At 39.3% G+C, this 22157-nt stretch overlaps 1 protein-coding gene across 3 annotated transcripts; it reads right to left on the reverse strand.

Annotated features, from left to right (window-relative positions):
• Positions 1-128: 128 nt before the first annotated feature.
• clcn7 (Cl-/H+ antiporter 7) lies at positions 129-21122 on the reverse strand. 3 transcript variants are annotated; one of them, XM_084744136.1, is made up of 25 exons: positions 20877-21122; positions 20019-20096; positions 16811-16876; positions 16019-16084; positions 15745-15877; positions 14695-14804; positions 14006-14086; positions 13833-13895; positions 13530-13613; positions 13119-13212; positions 11993-12057; positions 10886-11002; positions 10731-10785; positions 10471-10531; positions 8315-8456; positions 7184-7277; positions 6899-7071; positions 6071-6122; positions 5619-5746; positions 5002-5087; positions 4389-4521; positions 4030-4089; positions 3747-3923; positions 3473-3553; positions 129-2500 (listed from the first exon to the last, which is right to left on the reverse strand). In XM_084744136.1, exons 1-25 carry the CDS (start codon positions 20988-20990, stop codon positions 2414-2416), a joined length of 2400 nt encoding a protein of 799 aa, XP_084600262.1. In that variant the 5' UTR covers positions 20991-21122; the 3' UTR covers positions 129-2413. The 3 variants fall into 3 exon arrangements, with proteins under 3 accessions (XP_084600262.1, XP_084600261.1, XP_084600263.1); XM_084744135.1 differs by having other exon boundaries at positions 6893-7071; XM_084744137.1 differs by lacking the exon at positions 20019-20096 and having other exon boundaries at positions 6893-7071.
• Between the last annotated feature and the right edge of the window lie 1035 nt (positions 21123-22157).

Genomic DNA, 22157 nt, shown 5'->3' on the forward strand with positions numbered 1-22157 from the left:
TTCAGCTCTGATGCTGCCTACGTCTTGTTCACTGGAATGATGACCTATTAAGTATGAGTGTTTATCAATTCCACATGAAAGCCAAACCTGGTTTAAATGTCCTTGATTGAACAGACAAACAAATCATATATGAATAGATAAATTTCAACTTTATTAATTCACAAAAGGCTTATCCAGTGGTTATAAAATTGAGCATAGTCTATATTTTAACATCTAGAACTGTACAACAAAACAAAGACTACAATGGAGACAAAATCAAAGAGTAAAACGAGCAAAGTGCACAAAGAAACAAGATTAACACTGACACTTGAAGAAATGTTAGATTGACGAATTGACAACATAAAAGTTTCTATAAATCAGATGATCTGTGTTCTGTGTGGTACCCTGACTAGGCAGGATTAAAATTTGTTTAAACAGAAGGGATGTGGTAAACAATAGTTTACATTCATGTATAGCTTCAGGAGGGACACTTGGGTATTTCTCAACAACAAAAGTTGGTCAGTAGTAGTAGTAGTAGGTCAAAGTGCAAACACTTGGAGGTGTGAAAAAATGACATTCGTACCTCTGACAGTAGTAACAAATACATATATGCTCAGTAAAGCTGACAGACAGAGAAGGAAGGATCTGTATCTCCATGTAATAAGAGATCACTCTTCCTAGAGAGGCCTCACACTGCATCTCACGGCCAAATGAGACAAGATTCATAAATAATCAGGCGGCCATTAAGTCTCTTCCTTCATTCTTCAAACTGCACTTGTGAAAGTGTCTTAAATTACGGGATGTGGAACCCAAACTTAGCCTGACCAGCCGTGAGCCCAAACCGCACACTTAAAATCAAAATAAGCTTTCAATGTTCAACAATAAATAACAGTATTCGCTCAGTGCAAAAAAAAGACAATAAAGGAAAATACTAACCTTTCTAACATCACCAAAAAAGGCCTTAAAGGGTAATTACAGTATTTTTAAACCTTGGCTCCCTTTTTTAACATATATTGGGAGTCTAAATGACTAATAGGTAAGAAGGTTTTGAATTGGTGGTGGGGGGGCAAAATATGACCCCTGTAAAGATAGACCTTGTTGTTAAAAAGTAAGAAACAGCCATTATATCACTCTCTTCAAAGCCACCAGACTCCACTGACAAAAACATTTTACCCCGCAGTAGCCAGGTTTTGACCATTTAGTTTGTTTGTGTTATTATTTGACTTTGGTGTTTCAAAATGTGTTAATGACTTTGGTGTTTACAATAGCAGAAAACAAGCACTTTAGTGGACGAACTCTCACAGGCACATTGGCCCTCAGGGATTAGGCAATTACTGGACCAATTCCAAAACCTTGCGTACCTATTCTGGGGCATTCTCATAGTCACTTTTGGCCACACCGAGTCAAAACCGTTCCACGCTGATTTACATTTCCATCACCATTTTAACTCACTGAGCTGTGCTGAGTTACGCCCGAGATGGACTGTCTGCGGAGTTGGACCAAAGTCTGACCCGCCTACAAGTGATCTGCAATTGCATTGAGTCTGGTGAACCAAAATATGTAAAAAAAAAAAAATAGGGCCCAAGTTGAAAAATACCAGAATTACCCTTTAAACGGGCAGTGAAGTTGCTGATATTACAAACATGGACACTCACTCAAAATCAGATTTCAAAGCAAACCTCATGAAATGTCTCATTAAGTTCAACAGCAAGACTTAAAAAGCCTTCATTTGAATTATATAAAAATCGAATTAATGAATGTTATAAGTGATCAATAATGTATCACCACAACATGACTTCATAAGGGAAGTAACGTTAAACTTTTCACAGGAGGCAGGAGACTGTTAAGACTAAGAACAGACAGAGTGACATATGTGCGGGTGTTTTTCTGAGCAAAACCATTTACCAAAACAAATCAAACTGATTCTTCCTCTCTTACAGCTGAAAAAAATGTCTGCTTTATTTTGAAAAGATCCTGTCCTTCTGATTTTATCTGACTCCATACAACAACTAAGTCAACAAGGTACCAAAACCCTGTGCTAAGGTAATGGTCATAATAAAAATAATTTAAGTCTAAGAACTCTGAATCCTTTCAAAGTAAATCACTTCACACAGATTTAACAGAGCTAATTTGTATGTTAGAGGCCGTTATATTGTCTGCCAGTTTTTACACCAACAGCAGTTTGCCTTTTAAATGTATCTTAATGACCCAAGCCTGTAGATGGGCTTTACTTGTGTTGTCATGATGATCAATTTGGCATCAAAGAATAACAGACCTCGTGTTGGTTCTTGATGGTGTCCTTTTAGGCTGCATAGCTGGTGGTCAACAGCTTGAGAGGCATCAGGTGGTCACAGTTCATGGATTTGCATGTATGTGTGTGTGTGTGTGTGTGTGTGTGTGTGTGTGTGTGTGTGTGTGTGTGTGTGTGTGTGTTCTATGTCTGGGCCAGCTGAAGTTCCTCCAGTCCATGTTTGCCCATGTGATATCTGGCCAAGTCTTTCCTGGTCACGAGTCCAACCACCTGCAGAACATCATAAACCAAAAAAGTTATGTCAGAATAATCGTCCCTATCAGCATCGTCACTGTGGCGTTCAGTAACATGAACACGGTCATTAAAACTTACTTTAATCTTTAAAGGCCAAAACTACACAGAGATGTAAAGGGACAGAGAGAGGAACACCAATACCAGGTGTGGATTTGAACGATTTTAAGAGCAACACTTGCCTTATTGCACCTCCCTTGAGTAAGGCACCCAACCCCTAAGTGCTTGGAGTGCCTGACTATATGTATATATATATATATGTGTGTGTGTGTGTGCAGCTTCCCTCGCTCAGAGGTCCTGTTTTTGTGTGTGTACTTCGGCGTATGAGTGTATAAAGAAATTACAGAGTGAAAAATGTCATTTCACCCAGGGGATTAATAAAGTACGCCTTCATCTTCTTATAAGATCTTTATTTTCATCACACTGGCAGTAATGGCTTCTATAGGAGAATTAGCCCATCCAGCAGCGCAATGAAGAGGAAATGAGCGCGTGTAACGTGGATTTAGCTGTTTGTCATCGTTAACAGAGACTCCAACTCCAGTTTGCAGTGTAAACCACAGAATTATGGGGAAACATCAGGCTTCATGATCAAACAAAATTTATACCGTGTCGACACTTCTGTCGATATTCACTTGCTCCCTTACTCACACTCATCCACACGTTCTCTTCTTGATCTCACACTTAAATAGCCCAGGGGATTTCCAGCAGTTGCTACCAGGATCAAAGTCTAACCCCAGCACTGGTTATGTGCACAGTGTTTCAATTGATGTTGCCCAGTCATAATCTCAACAAAAGACACCAGTGTTATAGTGACAGAGAAGAGGCAGAGGAGAAAACAGCAAAGTCAGCCGGGGTAGTCCAGGCAGGGAATCAAGACCGCTGTGGCTGCATGGTGTATAATTTTTCGAAGGCTGTGAATAGTAAAATTCTTGCCCTGACTGACACACTTACCCTGTTCTCATCATCCACTACCACCAGATGTCTGAGTCCCAGCGCTCTGAACAGCTTAAACACACGAGGCAGAGATGTTTCCTGCAAACAAACCACCTCATTCAGTTCCACAAAAATTTAACCTCGGAACAGAGAAATAAAAACAGAAAAGAACACAAAGAAAGCAAGAAATGTAAATATGTTGCAACACAGCATCTGTGTAACAGCTACAAGTTTAAAACAGGGGCAAAGCTGTGCTTGTGACTCATGCAATATGCCTGTGTGTGTGTATTACCTGTGGTACAGTGTAAGGTGTTGCGTTCATGAACTCTGTGAGGTCCATCATACACTCCCGCTCATCCTGGGAGACGTGGATGCTCTGGATCGGGGGGAAGCGGGGATAGGCGTCCCTGAAGTCCTTCAGCTGGAGCTTCCTCTGGGTCAGACGGGACCGGGCCAACTCCACAAACACCTGCCAGGACAGGGCAGGGACCCACAGTGATTGACTCCATTTAACTATCAAACCCATGATGTATCTGAAAATATTGTCAACATCTTTTTCCTCTCGCAGATGTTACCTTGTGCTTGAGAAGAACAATGAGCTGAGAGCGGAGGATGAGGCCGCAGAGCTTCGCTGGCTGAAAGAGAGAGAAGAACAAAAGAAGGTGTGATTAATGAAAAATGACAAACTGGAGTTGTCCCAGATCTATGATTTGGTTTGCAGTTTTAGACTGATAGCTGGAACTTCCTGTAGATGCTGTCATTCCACCTCGACTAGAAATACGTCAGCATGAGTTCACATTGTCAGGGAATAAGAAAAAACAAATCATGCTTCGCTAGTGATTTACAACGGGTTCATCCATTTAGTTCCAAGATAATATATTTAATAATAATATAATTTTCTTTACTGAAGTCAATTCATTGCATTACACGGTACCTCATCACCAGCAGAAACTTGCACGACAACTGGGAAGCCGTTGTGATTGGTAGATGTGTTGCTAAGGATGTCCACGATGGTTCCCACCTTCTCTATCCTGTTCAAACAGGTGACTGGAGAGCTCATCACCTCTCTGCATGTCAGTGAAACAGAGTGAGAACGAGCAGAGAGTGAGACATTGTGGACAAGAGTCAAAATCAAGAATCGAAATTCTCACCGTTCTTTACAAGAAGGAATATATGAGCCTGTTCAAACATGGTATTAACACGCGTCCTGGGTGATCCGATCACAGGTGGACAGCTCTGACTGTGTGTGTGTTCACATCTGGCATCCCTAACAGCCCACACCACCTCTGCATGTGGTCTGAGCGATCAAATCTCATATCCGTCCTGGGTGCATTCACACCTGTACTTAGAGCTGTCCACTTGTGATTGGATTACCCAGAACGATTAAATACCAGGTCTGAACAGGGCCTACTTTTCAAAATAACACTGAACACATGAACTACACACTTCACCAACTGTCTCAGGTGTTTGAAAGTTTTTAATCTTGTTTAACAATCATTCAGTGAGAATGGATCTCACTCAACCTTCACCAACAGAAAGGACATTACCTGGCGGTCAACCAGTGGGAGGTGGCAGGAGCCTCCCAGTGCAGGAAAGGAACACTCTGCAGCTTGATGTGGATATCATACAGACCCTGAAAAAGGAGGAGATATGTTACAGACACTGTCTGGGTCCCAATTCTATACAATATGCTAACTATATACAGTACGCACTATATATTTATCTTTGTAGTATATTACGAAATCACCATACTTTAGTGTTTTGTACGAACAGAAATTATACTGTGCAACACTATACTGCGTCTTTAGAATGACATTTGCAGATTAAACTTCACACAAAGAAAAAGCAAAATGTGTTTTGAAAGACTTTTTGGTTTAGTTTTGGAGCCATTTTACCACTACCTGAAATTTATTTAACTTTTTTTTGCAGCTCTAAGTGGCTCTGCCATATCCTCTGTGGGTTGTATTGTGGGACAATAGTGTACTCCAACAGCACACTCAAATATCAGTTTTTACACTAATTTTTTGAGTAGTTTTGTCACTTTTCCATTGTGAATACTCAAGACTCTGCTGTGAGTTTGTTGTGTACTTTCTGTATTGAATTCTGTGGTGAGGGATGCCATAATAGGCATTAATAATATACAGACCTGTATCCCTTTACTCACCTCGACAAAATAGTCTCCTACAATTTTGGCAGTCATGAGGACGAGCATGATGGGAAGGCCGTACGTGACATTTCCTGTAGCCTCCACCATGATGACAGTCAAACTGAGAGTCATCCTCACAATGCCACCTGGTGAAATGAGATGACAATCTATTATAAATGTCTGAATATTGATAGCTTTCAACAGTTTGTTTGAGTCTAAGTGTGATTGGTCAGAATAGGTCCATTTCTTATTACATAACAACACTAACAAGGTGAGGATTAGGGTTGGGCGATATGTTAAAAAAGCAGCTTCTCTCATTCGTACTAAACAAGCAGGCAATTATTGTATATTAGCCAAATAATAATAAATAATAATAAATGTAAAAAAATACCCATATCCCCCCCAGAAAGCCAGTTGCTAATAGCCAGTATATCCATCCAATCACCCAACATTAGTGAGTCATTACTTACCTAACTGTGCTGCAGCTCCAATCAGGGCATATTTACCAGGGTCAGCCCAGATCTAATAAAACACACACAGCAAAGTCAAACAGTAATTCATAACATCTGGAGTATTAGTTTGGTTCATATAGGAACATACACTCAAGGTGGTGGAAGTCCTACTGGAACTGCTATTTTAAATATGTTTCTCATGTTCACTAAAAGTGACTCACGGGCACGAGACAGAAATGGGAACTGAAGGGTGTCGTCCTGTCCTCAAAGAGCAAAGCATCAGGTTTTGGGCGTAACGGATTACATGTAAGAGGATTATGTAATGATCCTCTGCATTCATGCTTAAAAAAAGGAAGGAATAGCTGGATGGACACTTAAACCTAGCCATAAATGTTGTGAATTCTTAAACATAAAACATTATATTTGGCTAAACCAGTCATTCCTCGCACTGAGGTCAGTGCTCAGGCCCTAATAAAATGCCCCGCTGACTCAGCCTAGATGCATTTTCTCATGCATTTATTAAGTATTTGAAATGTGTACATATTTTCAATAGCACATCAAGATAATATAAGGTGACTGTTCATTTAAGCCAAATTAACTCCACCCAAGATTCACTGATAGGGCCTCTTGTTAACTGGGTGGTGATGGTTTGTCATTAAAATTAAAAGGATCATCATTAAAAAGTTTGGGATACACTGGGCCAAGCAATTTCACCATATTTGGCATTGAGGTAATCCAAAAGTAATGGACAGTAACCAAGTTACATTACTTCAATATTGTGATACCTGGAACACGTCACTCACTACATTTTTTCAACAGATAATTAGTAATTGCACGCACACTAACTGAGCTATTGGAGGTGATGCTGGCCAGCAGTATCCCACACAGTCTTCCCCAGGCTGCTCCTATTAGCAGAGACGGAATGAAGACACCAGCAGACACCGCCAAGCCGTAGGTCCAACACGCCAGGAAGAAATAAGTCAGAGTGAACAAACCCAGTGTCAAGGGATTGTAGCTTCCTTTAAGAGAGATAAATGAGAGGTGACATAAGAAAATAATTAGGACAAAAAAAAAGAAAAGATGTCTTGTGCACATTTGTACATAATTACTTTAACCAGTGAACAGCTTTACCTGGCTGGTTGTGGAAGAGACTACGAACACTTCTCTCAGGAGTGTTGAAGAAGGCTGTTGCCATGGAGTTATACTCCCCATCTGCACAGAACAACTTAGAGAGAGAGAGAGAGAGAAAATGATAAGAGTGACACAACAAAAGAAAGAAGAGAGCACACAAAGGGCCTGTGTTCCTGTTCTTGAGGCCTCGCTGAAGCTTTTATATCCAATCTACCAGCTAACATACGATTCTAAAACGAAGAGTTCTGGGAGAGACAAGAATCAGTGAAGGATTGTCAACCACATTCAATGTTGTCTTGGATCCGTGGTCCAAAGAAACTAAAATATAAGCATGATGCCCTTATTTCCTTTGTCACATGTCACTCCCATCTCTTAATATGTCTAATAAAGGTGAGAACACAGAAAACCAATAAAAAAAAATGGCTAACCAAGATGTAGTAATAAATATTTCAATTTATCAACCATTGTCTCTATTATTTGAACTAGTACAGCAAAGCTGACTACTCTGAGGCTGCACTTAATAGTCACAGTGGTGCTTTTTTGCTAAATGCTAAATAAACATGCTAACATGCTGATATTAGGCACATATAATGTTTACCACGATCATAGAGTTTTAGCTAACATTTGCTAATTAGTACTAAACACAAAGTACAGCTGAAGCTAGTGGTTATGTCATTAGTTTAAATTTTGCCTTGACAGCAGCACTAGATGAAAGGTCAATGAATCACCAAAGTTATTACAGTTCATCCTGTGAGGAACGTGAACGTCTGTCTGTACCCAATTTCATGGTTGATCCATTCAATAATTTCTGACATATGTGACTCACTAATGTGACTTCATGGTTTCAGTCGGTGTTATTCAACCACTGAGGACCATGAATGTCAAAAATGTTGGATTCTTCTTACATCTTTGTCAGTATTGCTCTTATAATATAATATTCAATGGTATTGAAGTGAAACTGTCTTGTGTGGTTAAAAAAGGAAGCATCATGATTCACTGTGAAGGCCCAAAGTCCACTGTCTTGTCTGAACCTTTTCCCATTATTATTAAATGTAGAAAGGTCAGCAAAAGATTGTGTTCAGACTGCTGACATAGGTTGCATTTGTCAGAGTTGTGTGTGTGTGTGTGTACCTGTAATGGGTACTCCTCAGTGTGCTCTGGCCCCAGAGGCTGACAGTCATTGGAGAAGTAGATCATGGTGAATGACACCGTCGCTGTCACTGCGGCAACCAACATGGCTTCCATCACTTGCAAACAAGGTCGATGAACATACCTGGGAAAAGGGAAAATATTAAGTCCTATACTTAATGGCTTTAATGAACCAGAAACTTCCAAAATGTTGACGTACTGTCAGCCTCAGTATGGACTTTCCCAAAGTGACAAAGCAATTCTAGGTGCAGTGAAAACAGCTGAGTGGAAAACAGCGTCTCTGCCAAACCTGCCATTCCGTGCCTTCAGGCAATGTGGCTGGATAAATGTCAAGTGGAATCAATTATCGTTACGAAGTGTAGACTTTATCCTTACACTCACACACTGTGTCAGATGACAGGAGTATTTTTAGAAGGACTGCCCAGACTATAAACTTTTTAATAAATGCCAAATACCAGAAAATTCATGTCATTTTATTAATTTCCAGTTATGCTGACCAAATTACTCATTCTATAAATCCTTCAATGAAATGTTTTTTGTTTTGTTTTATTTTTTAAACAATTATTTGTGTTTGACATTTTAACTGCTCAACATTTATCTATTTATGTAAAAGTTTCTAAAAGATAATAAATTTAATTAGATTGGTTTCAATATTTAGAGCACTAGTACACAGCCTTGTCATTTAACCTTCTAAATATTTATTTTGATATTGACAAATTATGGCTTCAACTGCTAAAATAAACCATAAATTAAGCCTAATTAAGCCAAACGTTTTTCAGAAACCATTTGGATTTCTGTCATCATGCAAACTCTGTGGATCCATATCCTCGAACCTTTTATCTCATTGGCTAATATCTCCATAATTATACAATAGAAACATTTAGCTATCCATTTAATATTAAGTGCACTCTGTACTATAGCTTACAACATTACAGCACTCATTTACATACAATTAACATTTCAGCAATGTTTTATTAAAAAGTTCTGTGTAAAAAAAAAAAAAGAGTAGTCTCAAGAAATCTCTGTATGTAAGGGGTTAGGCCAAAACCAACCATGATTGCTTGTGACCTTTGATATCTCAGGCAGCACTGCACTAAAAACCCACATGATTGTATAAAAGATATAAAGGACAGGACTACATGAGCTCTAAAATGCCTCTGAAAAGTGTTGACAGTAAACACAGTTCATCGCTGCATCTACAAATGCAGAGTGAAAGTCGTGTATCAACCATCCATCATCCAAAGGTCTCTGGGTCAAAGCTTATCTGAGATGGACTGATGAAACGTGTGCCATGGTCTGACAAGTCCACACTTCAAATTGTTTTGAGAAATCACAGATGTCGTACAGAGGAAAAGGACCATCCAGATGGTCCCTGACCATCCCTGCTCTTTTCAGCAAAACAATGTCAAGACCTGCTCTCCACATGTTGCAAAAGTGTGTCTTTGTAGTAAAAGAGTGCAACTACTAGTCTGAACTGTCTGCAGTCCAAACCTGTCTCCTACTGAAAAAGACAACCAGGTGGTAAGGAACTGAAGTCATATAACAGCCAAGAATAAGAAATAATTTAATTTTCAACATTTCAAAATGAATGTCCTCAGCTCCCAAATGCCTACCGGGTGTTAAAAGAAAAGGTGATGTAACACAGTGGTAAACATCCTAACATTTTAGATGCATGTTGCAGGCATCAATTTCAGAATGAGTGCATTCTGTTTTTATTTACACTTTACACAGCATGTCAGTGTTTTACAACAGCCTACCACACTATTATCATGAAATATGCAAATGCTGTATGTAACATCCAGCTCCAGACAAGGAAGCTGGAACTGCAGGTATCTTAGCAGAAGTCTCCTCCCTGATCAGTCAGTTGTACCTGTTCTTACTTTGTGACTATATTTAAACACATCCTGAGAGGCTGTTTTAAGTGCTCATCTGAAAACTTCCTTATCTTGCACCTCACCCTGTCTTTGACAGCAACAGCAAAGCCTTCACGCTATCATGTGTTGTTTTTCTTGGCACACTACACATACAAAGCAATTCTTCATATGTCACCTGACCTTTTGTTGAAACTTTTTTCCCCTCAACATGATGGCAACTACTTTTGTTACTTGCAAGCATTTGATCACCTTCTCAAAGCTTACCTGATCCTGAAGATGGTCAGCCAGTAGTTGAGAACGTTAAACAGAGCTCCTAGCAATCCACCTGCACACACACAGGTCGATGCATTTCATACTTAAAAAACTGGCTGTGGTGGAAAATTCTATTTTCTCCTCAACAACACAACTATAGAGTAACAGAATCAAATATACTTTTCTTTGAAGTATGCAAAAATACCATATGATTTAGGGTGTACACTGAGTTATACTCGAGTCAAGTGCACCCAGTGAAGAATAGTTTTTACCTATAGCTCCCATAGCGATGAACAAAGGAATCTCATAGAGGTTATAGGCCACACTCTGAAAATGGACAAAATTATATCATGTCATTTTTTACACTCTCTAACAAACAGCATACAGCTGGAAAAATACACAACATATGTATATATAAATTCCTCACATCAGTCTCAAAGCGTCCAAAGTTGATGAGACCTGGATTAGAAAGGTCTCCTGGTTTGTTGTGATAGATACTGAGGAAGAAGTTCAGGGTGAACGTAGAGATCATAGAGGCAAAGAACTACAGAGGAGAAAGAAAGAGGGAAAGTGATGATTAAATTAATGACAAGAACATTTGCCATCCTCATCCACGTACCTTGACCACACTAAACAACCATTTAAGTTCCTATGAAGTCAAAATCAATGTCTGTCACATTTCTTGAGCTATACGTCACATATATACCAACATCTGGCTCAACACTGATTTGACTGAAGTATTTTAGGCTATTTTAGAGTTTGTCATATCCTGGAAAACTATTACAAAATATTTATGACTCATCCTGCACTCAGTGAACACATAGATTTTGCATTAAATTAAACGCTTTCTTGCTTTTTTTCTTATGACACCTTCAAAGCCAAGTGTTCCTGGGGGCCAGACCTCGCTACAGAAAAAAAAAACGTAATAACTTTATTCAGTGATGAATGAAAAAAAGAAAATAGTAAAAATATTTGCTGGTTTTCCCTCAGATGTCCCCCAGCTGCTCAGCTTCAGCTCTGGCTGATTTAAGCTGGACAGTTTCCTCGTGGATAGGTAGCTTTACTTGTTTTGCAAAATTAGCTAACCGCTATCTGCTGCTAACTGTAGATGTTAGCTGGGGCTCAGCAACCTCCCAGTGGACACTGCTGGACCGAGACCTAACACAGCCTCTGAATCAGACAGGGAATACAGTACCAAGGTCATTTACAGAATTTGCTGATAGAAAGACAGCTTTACCTGTTGCTAAAGCAGCTAACCGCTAAGTGCTCCAAATGCAAACCCAGCAAGAAAACCACCTTGGTACTGAACTTCCTGTCACTAAACTGGCCCCAAAAGCTGTGTTCAGCCCCGGTCTCGCCATGTTCACTTGGGAAGAGTCAGTTATAATGGATCACTAGAGCGCTAGCCTAGAGCGGCACAAATCAATATCTATGACATGTGACATATGTCCGTCCCTAACTGCCACGAGCCGTTTCGTGGAAACTTTAAGAATGACTTTATGATGGGGGGCACACATAAGATAATATGACTTACTATCCTCCATGTTAGCATCTGGTTCCAGAAAGATGCTCCTTCCTCTAGAGAGAACAGAACACCACCTGTCCAACAAAGACACAAAATCCCAGTCAAGAACCACAGCAGAATTTTTACCGAATAATCCCTTTGATCCCCTTGTCTGATGATGAGCATCCATTCTCTGATAACGTGACTATCAAGTTAGGCAGTGCCATCACATGACATCCTCCACACAGTGTGTTGATTGATTAACACGCAGTAGGAGCTGAACATTTACTGGGTTCACATAAGTTCAGCTGTAAACACTCTTTTCCCATGATGGTAGCACATAGAAAGACTGACACGTGGTTTGTGAAGCATTTGTCCACTACTTGTGAACATTTCCAAGAATGATAAAGTCACATTTTTTTCAATACTTCCCAGCAGTACATGACAATAACTTCTGACAATAAAATCAAAGCAACCTGGAACTGGAAATGAATGATTAAGTTTTTGCTAAAATCAACACTTTGTGACACATTATGAGTGGATGAGCTTCCTAGATAGTGACAGTCTTAGCTACAGGACTGGGTTAGAGAAGAAGAATCAACGGCCGAAACAATCCCACTTTCAGCTCACAGATGTCTCCTGACAGCCCATAACTGGATCCATGAACATTTTAGAACTTAACATCACTGCCTGCAGCAGGCAAGACTTTTATAAATTAAATTGAACACTTTTCAGAAAAAAATCATTTAGTGTTTTTTTCAGACTTTAAAACCACAGATACCCTGGGTGATAGTTACACAGGCCACAGCAATATAATAGTGCACTTGTCTTTAAGCTGCTCTTAAATAGTGCTGAATGAAATAAGGTTCTTCTGTTTTCTTAAATCCCTGCCTTGAATCTTCACAGTTTTCCCAATATCTGTCATTTGTCATCATTAATCTTTACAATAAACGTGCAGAGTGACAGTATGTCACTATTGCTTTTCTTTGAGGAACAAGTACTCTAGAGAGAATTTCCTTACAAGTTTTGACATTTGTCTTTTTGGGCATGCAGCCACGCTGTTGGGACTATTGGCTTTGTAGCAGCCACACAACCAAGTCAGATTAATAACAAAGCATGATTATACAATGCTCTGGTAGAGTTGCTGTGTATTTACCAACTGGTGCGCCAAAAGCAGCTGAAACTCCGGCAGCAGCTCCTGCAGACACGAAGTCGCGTTTTTCTGTGTCTCTCCGGAAGTATTCAAAGATCTACAAACACACACACACACACACACACACACAGTTATTGGTAGTTATTCATCATTCTTACTAACAGAAACACACTCAAACCATACACACTTAGTTTTCTAAAAACATATCAATAGTACACAACCATACTTTACAGATGAACATGAATATTTGCAATTAGGAAAGTTTGAAATTCTCAGGATTGCATAAAACATCTTCAGTTTGTAACAAAGAAACGCCATAAAAATATGATTTCAGTCCAATATGATACTTCCCAACGTTGAGTAGCCTGAGCCACACACACACATACAGGACAGAAACCCTCCACACACACTGACCTTGAAGTCTCTTTTTAAAGAGGTGCTCCTGCCCTGAGAGACTCCTGCAGCTACAACAGCACCAGAGTGAATCATGGGCCCTTCCTAAAGGGATTGTGGGTAAACAAATGGACAGCAATGAAAGGGACTGCTTGGCAGGACTTAGCAGTTACATATATACAAAGTCAGTCCATACAAGTTTGAATGGAAATGATCTAAATTAATTTTAAATTACATTCCCAGCTATGAAGGCATAAAACATCAGTATGTGGTCTGTAAATGTTTTGAATCTGCATTTAGGGAAGTCAGCAAGTTAATGTTTACCTTTCCCACAGCAAGACCGCCAACCACTGAGCAGATAACACCAAATACTTTCACCATCAGTGTCTGTGAAGGACAAACACACAACATGCTATGGGTATGAACATCCTTCTGTTTCAAAAACAGCGTTTTAAGCATCCTGATTCATGAATAATGTGTGTTTCATGTGTCTGTACCTTGAGTCGTACCACCCTGGGAATCTTGACTCCATTCAGGTAACATTTTATCTGAGGGATACCACTTCCTGCTGCTATGGGCTGCATGAGACAAAGGTAGGAGGAGGGCCAGGACGTTATATTGAAGGATAAAATGGAGGTAAGATTAAGTCTTGCATGGCAATATCTGAGGATGTGAGAATAGCGGTGTTCACATATTCATAATGAAACTAGAAACACTCTTTCACTGGTTCCCACATGATTTGGCATTAAAAAACTGACATAAAAAACACTGTGGGAATAAATATTACAACTGAACCACTTCTTAGATCAGTCTGATTGCAGAAGGAAACTTAATTTAACTCAAAAATCTCTAAAAGCTACTCCTGGGAAGCAGCCAATAAACTGTGGCTAACCAGAGTGGCAGGAATACAGAAGCAGATCCATCTGCCAAATTTTCAGTATTGCGCACTGTTGGAGTAAAACTGGTGGACACATGCTATATTGCCTAAGTAATTTTCACTTCCACAACTGTTTGAATGGCTTGTAGTTCAGAAATGTCACCCTTTTGTGTTTTATGGCATACTTCCTCTAAATCTGTCACATTCAAGGAACTCACAAAAGGGTAAGGTAACTGTAATAAAAATATGAATTATCCTCTCAAAACAGAAGTTACGAAACTTACAGAAAGGTGGTCACTCAAGTCTTACCTCAAAAAAAGCAACAATAATGGCCCCCACCATGACAAAGGCAGAGTTGAAGACGGCCCAGAGGATGAGAGAGATTGACAGGCCGCCCACCTCTGTAAAGTTGTCGATGTCTGAGAGAGGTCACAGGTCAAGGAAAGTGTGGAGCATTTGGCCATGCTGTTTAGCAGCTAGTAATTATGTTTCAGTAGCTCTTATGAACAACAAAGTTAAGACCCAGAGTGAAGACAGTGCTCGTCCTTGTTAGTTTTGGGAAGTTGGTGAAAAAAAGAGCCATGGGACCTCATTACAGAAACTCCCATAGTCTGAAACCCTGTCTTATCTCAATTTAGGATGACATTTAGGATTTTTGGTATACTGAAACATGTTTCCTAACTGCATTTAGGACTTTAGCTATTACAGAAGCATCCAAACTGAAGAATTTCCTAAGTTAGGATGGCACAGACCCTGTCCTTCCCAAAAAGGTGGGGGTTTCCTCCTCTCCACAACAGGAGTATTTCTCCCATCCTTAATGTCAGCAAATCTAATCTAAAGCCATTACTGGCTGGTGTTAATGGAGTTGAATGATGTCACTTCTAAGTTTTTATGCTCTCTAACTATCAGCATCGGCCACTGAAATATCCATATCAGTTGACCACTTCTAACATGGCTAGCAAAAACTGAGTTTTGTAACAACCTAGTGGTCAGAATAGTTTCTGGTCCTTCCTGCAAAGATCCAAACAGGTTAAAAAATATATTTTTAGAAATCAACACTCAACATGCTGGAATATTACATTCTTAAGACAATTACATTTAGATGATCAAAAAATGTACTTGTCACAGAAAAGAATTTGCTGTGCGCATCACCTATTCCATACAACACTACAATCCTGCAATGGATGAAATGTCTGTTAACACGTCAGCCTACTCACTTCTATATTTTCTATACAAGGAAAGCAAAACAGAAAATTATAATATATTCTTTCAGTCGCTGCACTGTCTCTCTGTACTGTCTTTGTGCAATAATGCCGGTGCAAGCTGCCTAGGTGTATCTTGAGCAAATCTTCAGGATACTCTGTTTGACCACCTGGTATTTGATCCCAGCCAGTTCTTCCACCACTATGTCTATGAAACAGGCGATGAGGCCAGTCAGAAAGCCAATCAGACCGCAGACCACCCAGCGACTGATCTCCAGACAGCGGAAACCCTAAAAACACAAGATGGAAGAGGGGAGAGAGACAAAGACAGGAGACACAGAGCAAAATCAGGCAGAGATGACACAAAGAATGAATATAAGAATTATGAAAATATATAACACAGATATGCAGGTGATTCCCACTTTACTAACCATGTGACTCATCCTCCTCTCCTCCTCCAGAAACAGCTGATTCTCAATGTTATCATAATCCAGACTCTGTTAAGACACACATAACAAAATGGACACGATAAATCAGTGAAGCTAAAGACAATGTTTACTTCTTTTCTTCAGTGCTTCATGATAAACACAATATGTGACAAAACTGACCGTGAGGGCATGTACGTTTTTAGATCATTGTCAACAGCTTCATAGCAAACCACAAATATGTTAATACAAAGCGGATTTTATCAACTCTTGCCCATTTCCAGCCTGCTTAAGTGGATTATTGCCCTCTTTGCTGCACAAATATCCATGTCCTCAGGTGGATTTTCTAAACTTTTTTTATGTTTTTTTAATCATATCCCTTTTTTCCGCAAATGCAGTCTTATTTTAAACCCCTGCAAGGAATCATCAAAGTAGACAGAGCGACAGCCGCTGCTTTACAACACACGCCTCAGCGGCACAGTAAACACCCACTCAGGTGGACGATGAAATGACAGGAGAACAGCCTGTAGAGCCAGACTATTTTCACGTTTAATTTGCAAAATTAAGGATTTATTTCGATCAAACCAGAGCTGGTGCTTGCTGGAGGAGTTGAAGTGTTTTTTGATGAGTTAATGCCAGTTGATGGTTTGACAGTGGCTGGTTTAACATATCGCCCAACCCTAACACATACACATAAGTAGAGGCTTTAATTTAAAACACTCTTGTCAAATGTAATCCAGAGGTTTCCACAATCATCTGATAATCAGGATTCTGATTTTTGTGAGTGGGCCATTTTACCTCATATTTAAGTGACAGCAACTTCTCATTATGAGGGATCTCTTTAGGCCGCCCCCGAAGAGAGTCCTGCAGAGGAAAACACAGAAAAAACCAGAGGTCACCACATCAACACTGACCTGTAATCTCTGACCTACTGATCATGTGAGGGACTGCACCGAGCTGGGAACTGAGATACTGACAGAAGAAGAATCAAACATTTTGGATAGAAAAGCAGTGAGCACAGCAGCAATACAACATGAGGCAGACATTTTTTTTAATCTGAAATGACACTTCAAAAGAAAAGGACAGGATAGGTTTGACAGACTTTATCTAACGCAGATATTGTAGCACTAATAATGAGGCAGATGGAAGATGCAGTGACTGTGGGAAAAACAAACAAAAAAAACAAACCAGTGTTTCCTCCAGAACATTTAGTATAAAAATAAATGCAACAGTGTTTTTCAATGTTAGTGTTGGCAGAAAATGAAAATTCAGTCATCATCTACTCACCCTCCTGCTGATTGAAGGTTGGGTGCTGTATTCCTGTGAAACTCCAACAACATTTTGGGAACCAACAAAATAAACCCAACCTTCAATCTGGTGCACTCTCCCTTTAATACAGCAACCTGACCCTTCCAAAGTCCCAATCCTTTTTCGCTCTGTGCTCTAATAACAGTTGTGCAAACTTGGTTCCTCAGTCAACTTTTTCCTTTTCCTTTAAAAGCAACATAGGGTTACATCATAGGACAGCTAATGTCAGCAAAACATTGGCTAATTAAATAGCTAATGATTGACGTAGATGTCCTAGCTTGTTTGCTAGCATTTTTCTGGGATCCGCTAGTTTAAGATGTGACTATATGTTGCTTTTAGAGGTCTTTAACCATCCTCAAAATTTGTCTCTTTTCAACATAGAGAAGCCTAACACGTAGCATATCTAAATACAAAATAAAAAAATAAAAAAAACAGGAAAGAAAAAAGTTGACAGAGGTACCAAGCTTGCTCAACTGTCATTGGACCAAAGGGGTGGGACTTAAGAAGTGTCAGTTGAGTGCTGTAGAGATGATGTAGTTTTGTAGGCCAACCCTAAAGTACACATCGCTCTGGTTCCCTCCACAAAAAGACTATTGATTGATTTTACATCACCCCCACTAAGTGACTCGTGTTCAGCATGATGATGTTTAATATCCTGTGTAATGTCATTTAGCCACATGTTAGCAAACACTTTTTTAAAGACATGTTCAAGCTTTAAAATTCACCAGTGGAGTATTTATGTCGTAAAACAAAACTCAAAAATCTTCTAAGCTTGTGTTATGCACAAGCCTACTTTCAGGTACATAATGAAAAATACATTCAGTAAACTCATTGACTTTGTGATGAGGGAACCAGCAGTTCTAATATTCCAACTCTTTTCTGGGCTGACTCATTCTTGCAGCATCGATTTAGTGTGGAGGAAACACTGGTGAAAAACAGTGCATTCTGACATACGAGCCAACTACAGGCAATTAAAAAGGTCTCTATTTCACATTTACATGCAATGTTAAGTGGGCCTCTGTGGCCCAGCTGTGGCCCATCTGTACAGCCACATACTCAGCAGCAAGTCAAGCAATTACATGAGATCGCTGACATTCACATAAAGATGAAAACACCGGAAATTTTTTTTTTACAGCATACAACAATCAAGCAAATCACATGCATGGCATCACATTTCCATCAGCCAGTGAAAGCAAGAACTGAATCTGATGTTTGTGTCACAGAAGGAAACAGATGTAATGTCTTCAATCATATAGTCCTGTACAGGGTTTTATTTACAGGTGTTTTTAATTCCTGGTTGAAGTTTTTATAACTGTGTTAAGAGCTTTACTTGATAGACTTGATGAAACATTTTACACGGTTGTGGCTTCACATTTTCAGCATGGTTTGGGTAAGGTCTTGGATTAACTGCCTGCTGCTCTATACTTAATAGTTAATGTTTTTTTTTAATCATCAGTGACCAGTGGGTGGGATTTATCAGTTTCTGAAAATACTTAATGGTTGAGCCGTCATGGTCAAGCACATTATCACCCACACACGGTCTGCATCAATTCATTATTTGCAGTGCATCACAGTGGAAGCCTTCAGACAGTTTCCAAACATGTGTCATTTATGCACACTGGGTGAGTCAGCCGTCACTGTGCTGATTTGAGCCATCGGCACATCACGTCTGTGTCTGTGTCAATTTTCCTACATTAGGCTGAAGCTGTGTTCAGCAGGGAGCATCTGAGATTAAATTAAATAAAATACTGCCTGAGCTCAACTTTATGTGAGGTTGAATCGCATAAATCAGGCCTGAGGCTAAATTACTAACCCCCTGTCTCGACCGCAAGCGAGTCTCACACAAGAGAAACACTGTTGTCGTTGGAAGCGCAGCTGTCTGGACCCACGTCAGTGCATCTCACAGGCATCAACGCAAGCTGAAGCATTTGTTTAGACTTCAAGTCAAATTTTTTTGACAACACGTGCAGAAATGCGAGGCTGGTGCCCAATAAACAGGCACTGAAAAAATATTTTAGCACAGTGTGCTTCAGAGCCAGAGAGCAGCTCACACTGCTCCGGTTCAGTTCTTCAGACTTTCACTTCACCCAGCAGCTGGAGAACAACACAGAGGAACTTCTTGTACTTTTTGTGCATTGTTTTTTCATGGGTAAACTGTACATTTACTGTCACTGGACAACTACTAAACTTAAATCTCTCTGCTCTGATCGTCAAAACCTGTCTGCTTGTAGTGCAGCCACTGGCACTGGCACTCTTTTTATTCCTTCCTCTCTTTTGTTCATCCACACCCACACACACTGCAATGCTTAAGAGTTGTGCTGGTAGAAAAATAGATGAGGAATATTAACACACATTGAAGAAAAACTGCACATTGCACAGAAAGTTTAGCTGCTCCTTTGCTGCTGATGCTTTGAAATGTGCAGACAATATGAAGCCTACTTAAACAGATGCTTGAGTGTGGCTTGACCGCATCATGTTGCATGCTGCTTGATACCATGTATGTAATTTTTAGACACAACTGATTGCTTCATATCGGTTTGATTGTAGATAAATAGGATTTTATTACTAGAGTGGGTGAGTTATTGACACTTTAGGAAGCTAAAAGAAATGCTGCTAAGGTTCTTGATGAAGTGATGATCAACAGGAGCAACAGACACAGAGAGAAAGAGTGCAGTGGCGTTTCGATCTCGGACTTTACCTCGTCTGACGTTATCTCCTCCTCCAAATCCACTGTGCTGAGTCTGCCTATCTGAAATATACTGCCTCTTTCAGACAGCTTAAGACATCACAGACAACAACAGAAATATATATATAGGCTAAGTGTAGTAATTTCCAATCTGATGTTTTCACATCACACAGATGTTTGTATCCAACTAAAAGTAACAGGGTCCAATAAGTATGAGAAACAAAACTTAACACTGCATGTATGATACAACACTCTTCTGACCAATGAGGACCACAAAGACCTACTCAAGCAGAAATACAGTTTATTTACTTATATTTAACGTAAGAGGAAGTAAATGTACATGTTCAGGGCTCAGCAATAAGATTTGCTCACCTGACCGTGGCAATTAAATCTCGTAGCTAACTCACTTGTCTGGTAAAAAAAATAATTCTTAAATTAATTTGATAATTGCTTAATAGTTAAAGAAATATGTCAGGCAAAGTGGCAGAAAATTTTCAGCCTCTCAATTATTGAGATTTACGGCTCATTTTTTTTTTAAATAACGAGCTATTGAAAGGATTAGCATTTCAAACTTCTCTGCAGCCTGATCTGATTACTTTTCTTGCTAACCGAATCTAATTACGTGCATCATGTAAGTAATTACATTATCACAAACTTAATCACTTTCGTGCAGTTACAGTTCGTCTCACAAAAAGCATGAAAACACACCCCAAAATGAACGCTGTGTGTGCGGCAATGCATTGAAACTCACCACAAGCATTCATGACACATGCAGCACTTAACGTAAGCTTATAAAGGTAAATAAAACATGACACAGCATCTTCTTTACCAACAGCTGTCAGGCTAACTTAGCCAACATGCTAGCCGTACCTGTCTGGAGTGTCTGGGCTGCTCGGAGCCGTTGAGCAGCGGTGTCCCCTCTCCGGCTGCACCGGACTCGTCGGCTCGGCTGGACCACGACACTTTCTTCGTGATGTTGGCCATGATGGCCTGCAATAGCTCGCCGCCTTAACTCCCAATAATTTATTTAATTAATTCCACTTGTTTCTGGTTAACTAATGTTGTTCTCCCTCAGCTCCCCATGATCATTCCTGTAACTCGTGACGTTTTGTAAGGCTAGCGTGCAGGGACAAAAATATTTGGCGCGTGGGATGCTGGGACTTGCAGTTTTACCGTTATGGGGCCAAACGAAGGTGTCTATGCAGCTACATAAAAGAAATAGAGAAATATTCAGTAGAGAAATATTCACCGGCTGACAAAAAGGGTGGCATAAAGACTTTAACAAGCGCATTATGACTTTTATTAAATTCATTCATATACAAATAAGCATATTAAGTTTCTACTGACAATTCAAAAAAAGACCCTCAGGTATCTATCTGCAGTCATGATCAATTTAAAGACAAGCTAAAGACAAGTGCAGCAGCACTGACAAAAATAGGCTCAATTAATCTTAATAATCATAATAAGCTGTTTTATTATATTACAAAATCACAAGAGTCAACACAGAATATCCCTAGCATACACATCAATAAAAAATAAAATAAAAATAATAATACATATATATACATATGTATATATATATATATATATATATATATATATATATATATATATATATATATATATATATATATATAGTAAAAGGCTGAACGTGGGACTTTTTTAAGTCCTTTATTTTTAATGTAGTACAAACCCTGATTCCAAAAAAGTGTGGACATTGTGTAAAATGTGAATAAAAACAGAATGCAACTATTTGCAAAAACATTTCAACAAATATTCAAATAAAGAATAAGATATTTATTGTTCAAACTTTGAAACTTTATTGGTTTTTGTAAGTATACACTCATTTTGAAATTGATACCTGCACCATGTCCCAAAAAAGTTGGGACAGGGACATGTTTACCACTGTAATATATCACCTTTTATTTTAACAACATTCAGTAATTGTTTGGGAACTTGAGGACACTAACTGGAATTCCCTAACTAAGTGGAATTCCTGCTTGATACACAGCTTCAAGTGCTGTGCATGGTAGTATATCATTGTTTATTTTAAAATTGCAATCCTACTAATAATCCTCATTTTTACTAAATGTACTGTAATCTGATTGCATCTTTTTTTTTCTGTCACTGTAATAGAGTACGGTTACTTTT

This window comes from Lutjanus erythropterus, chromosome 19 (genome assembly GCF_056507025.1).
Source record: "Lutjanus erythropterus isolate fLutEry1 chromosome 19, fLutEry1.hap2, whole genome shotgun sequence".
Taxonomy (NCBI): Eukaryota; Metazoa; Chordata; class Actinopteri; order Lutjaniformes; family Lutjanidae; genus Lutjanus; species Lutjanus erythropterus.

What these genes read in the sequence shown, in the direction of transcription:
- clcn7 (XM_084744135.1), bottom strand. Translation starts at nt 20,990, where the DNA reads ATGGCCAACATCACGAAGAAAGTGTCGTGGTCCAGCCGAGCCGACGAG. An exon ending in CTTTAAAAAGAGACTTCAAG is followed by an intron (nt 13,213 to 13,529) that starts GTCAGTGTGTGT and finishes GTGTGTTTGTAG; the next exon opens with ATCTTTGAATACTTCCGGAG. An exon ending in AGATGCTAACATGGAGGATA is followed by an intron (nt 11,003 to 11,992) that starts GTAAGTCATATT and finishes TCTCCTCTGTAG; the next exon opens with TTCTTTGCCTCTATGATCTC.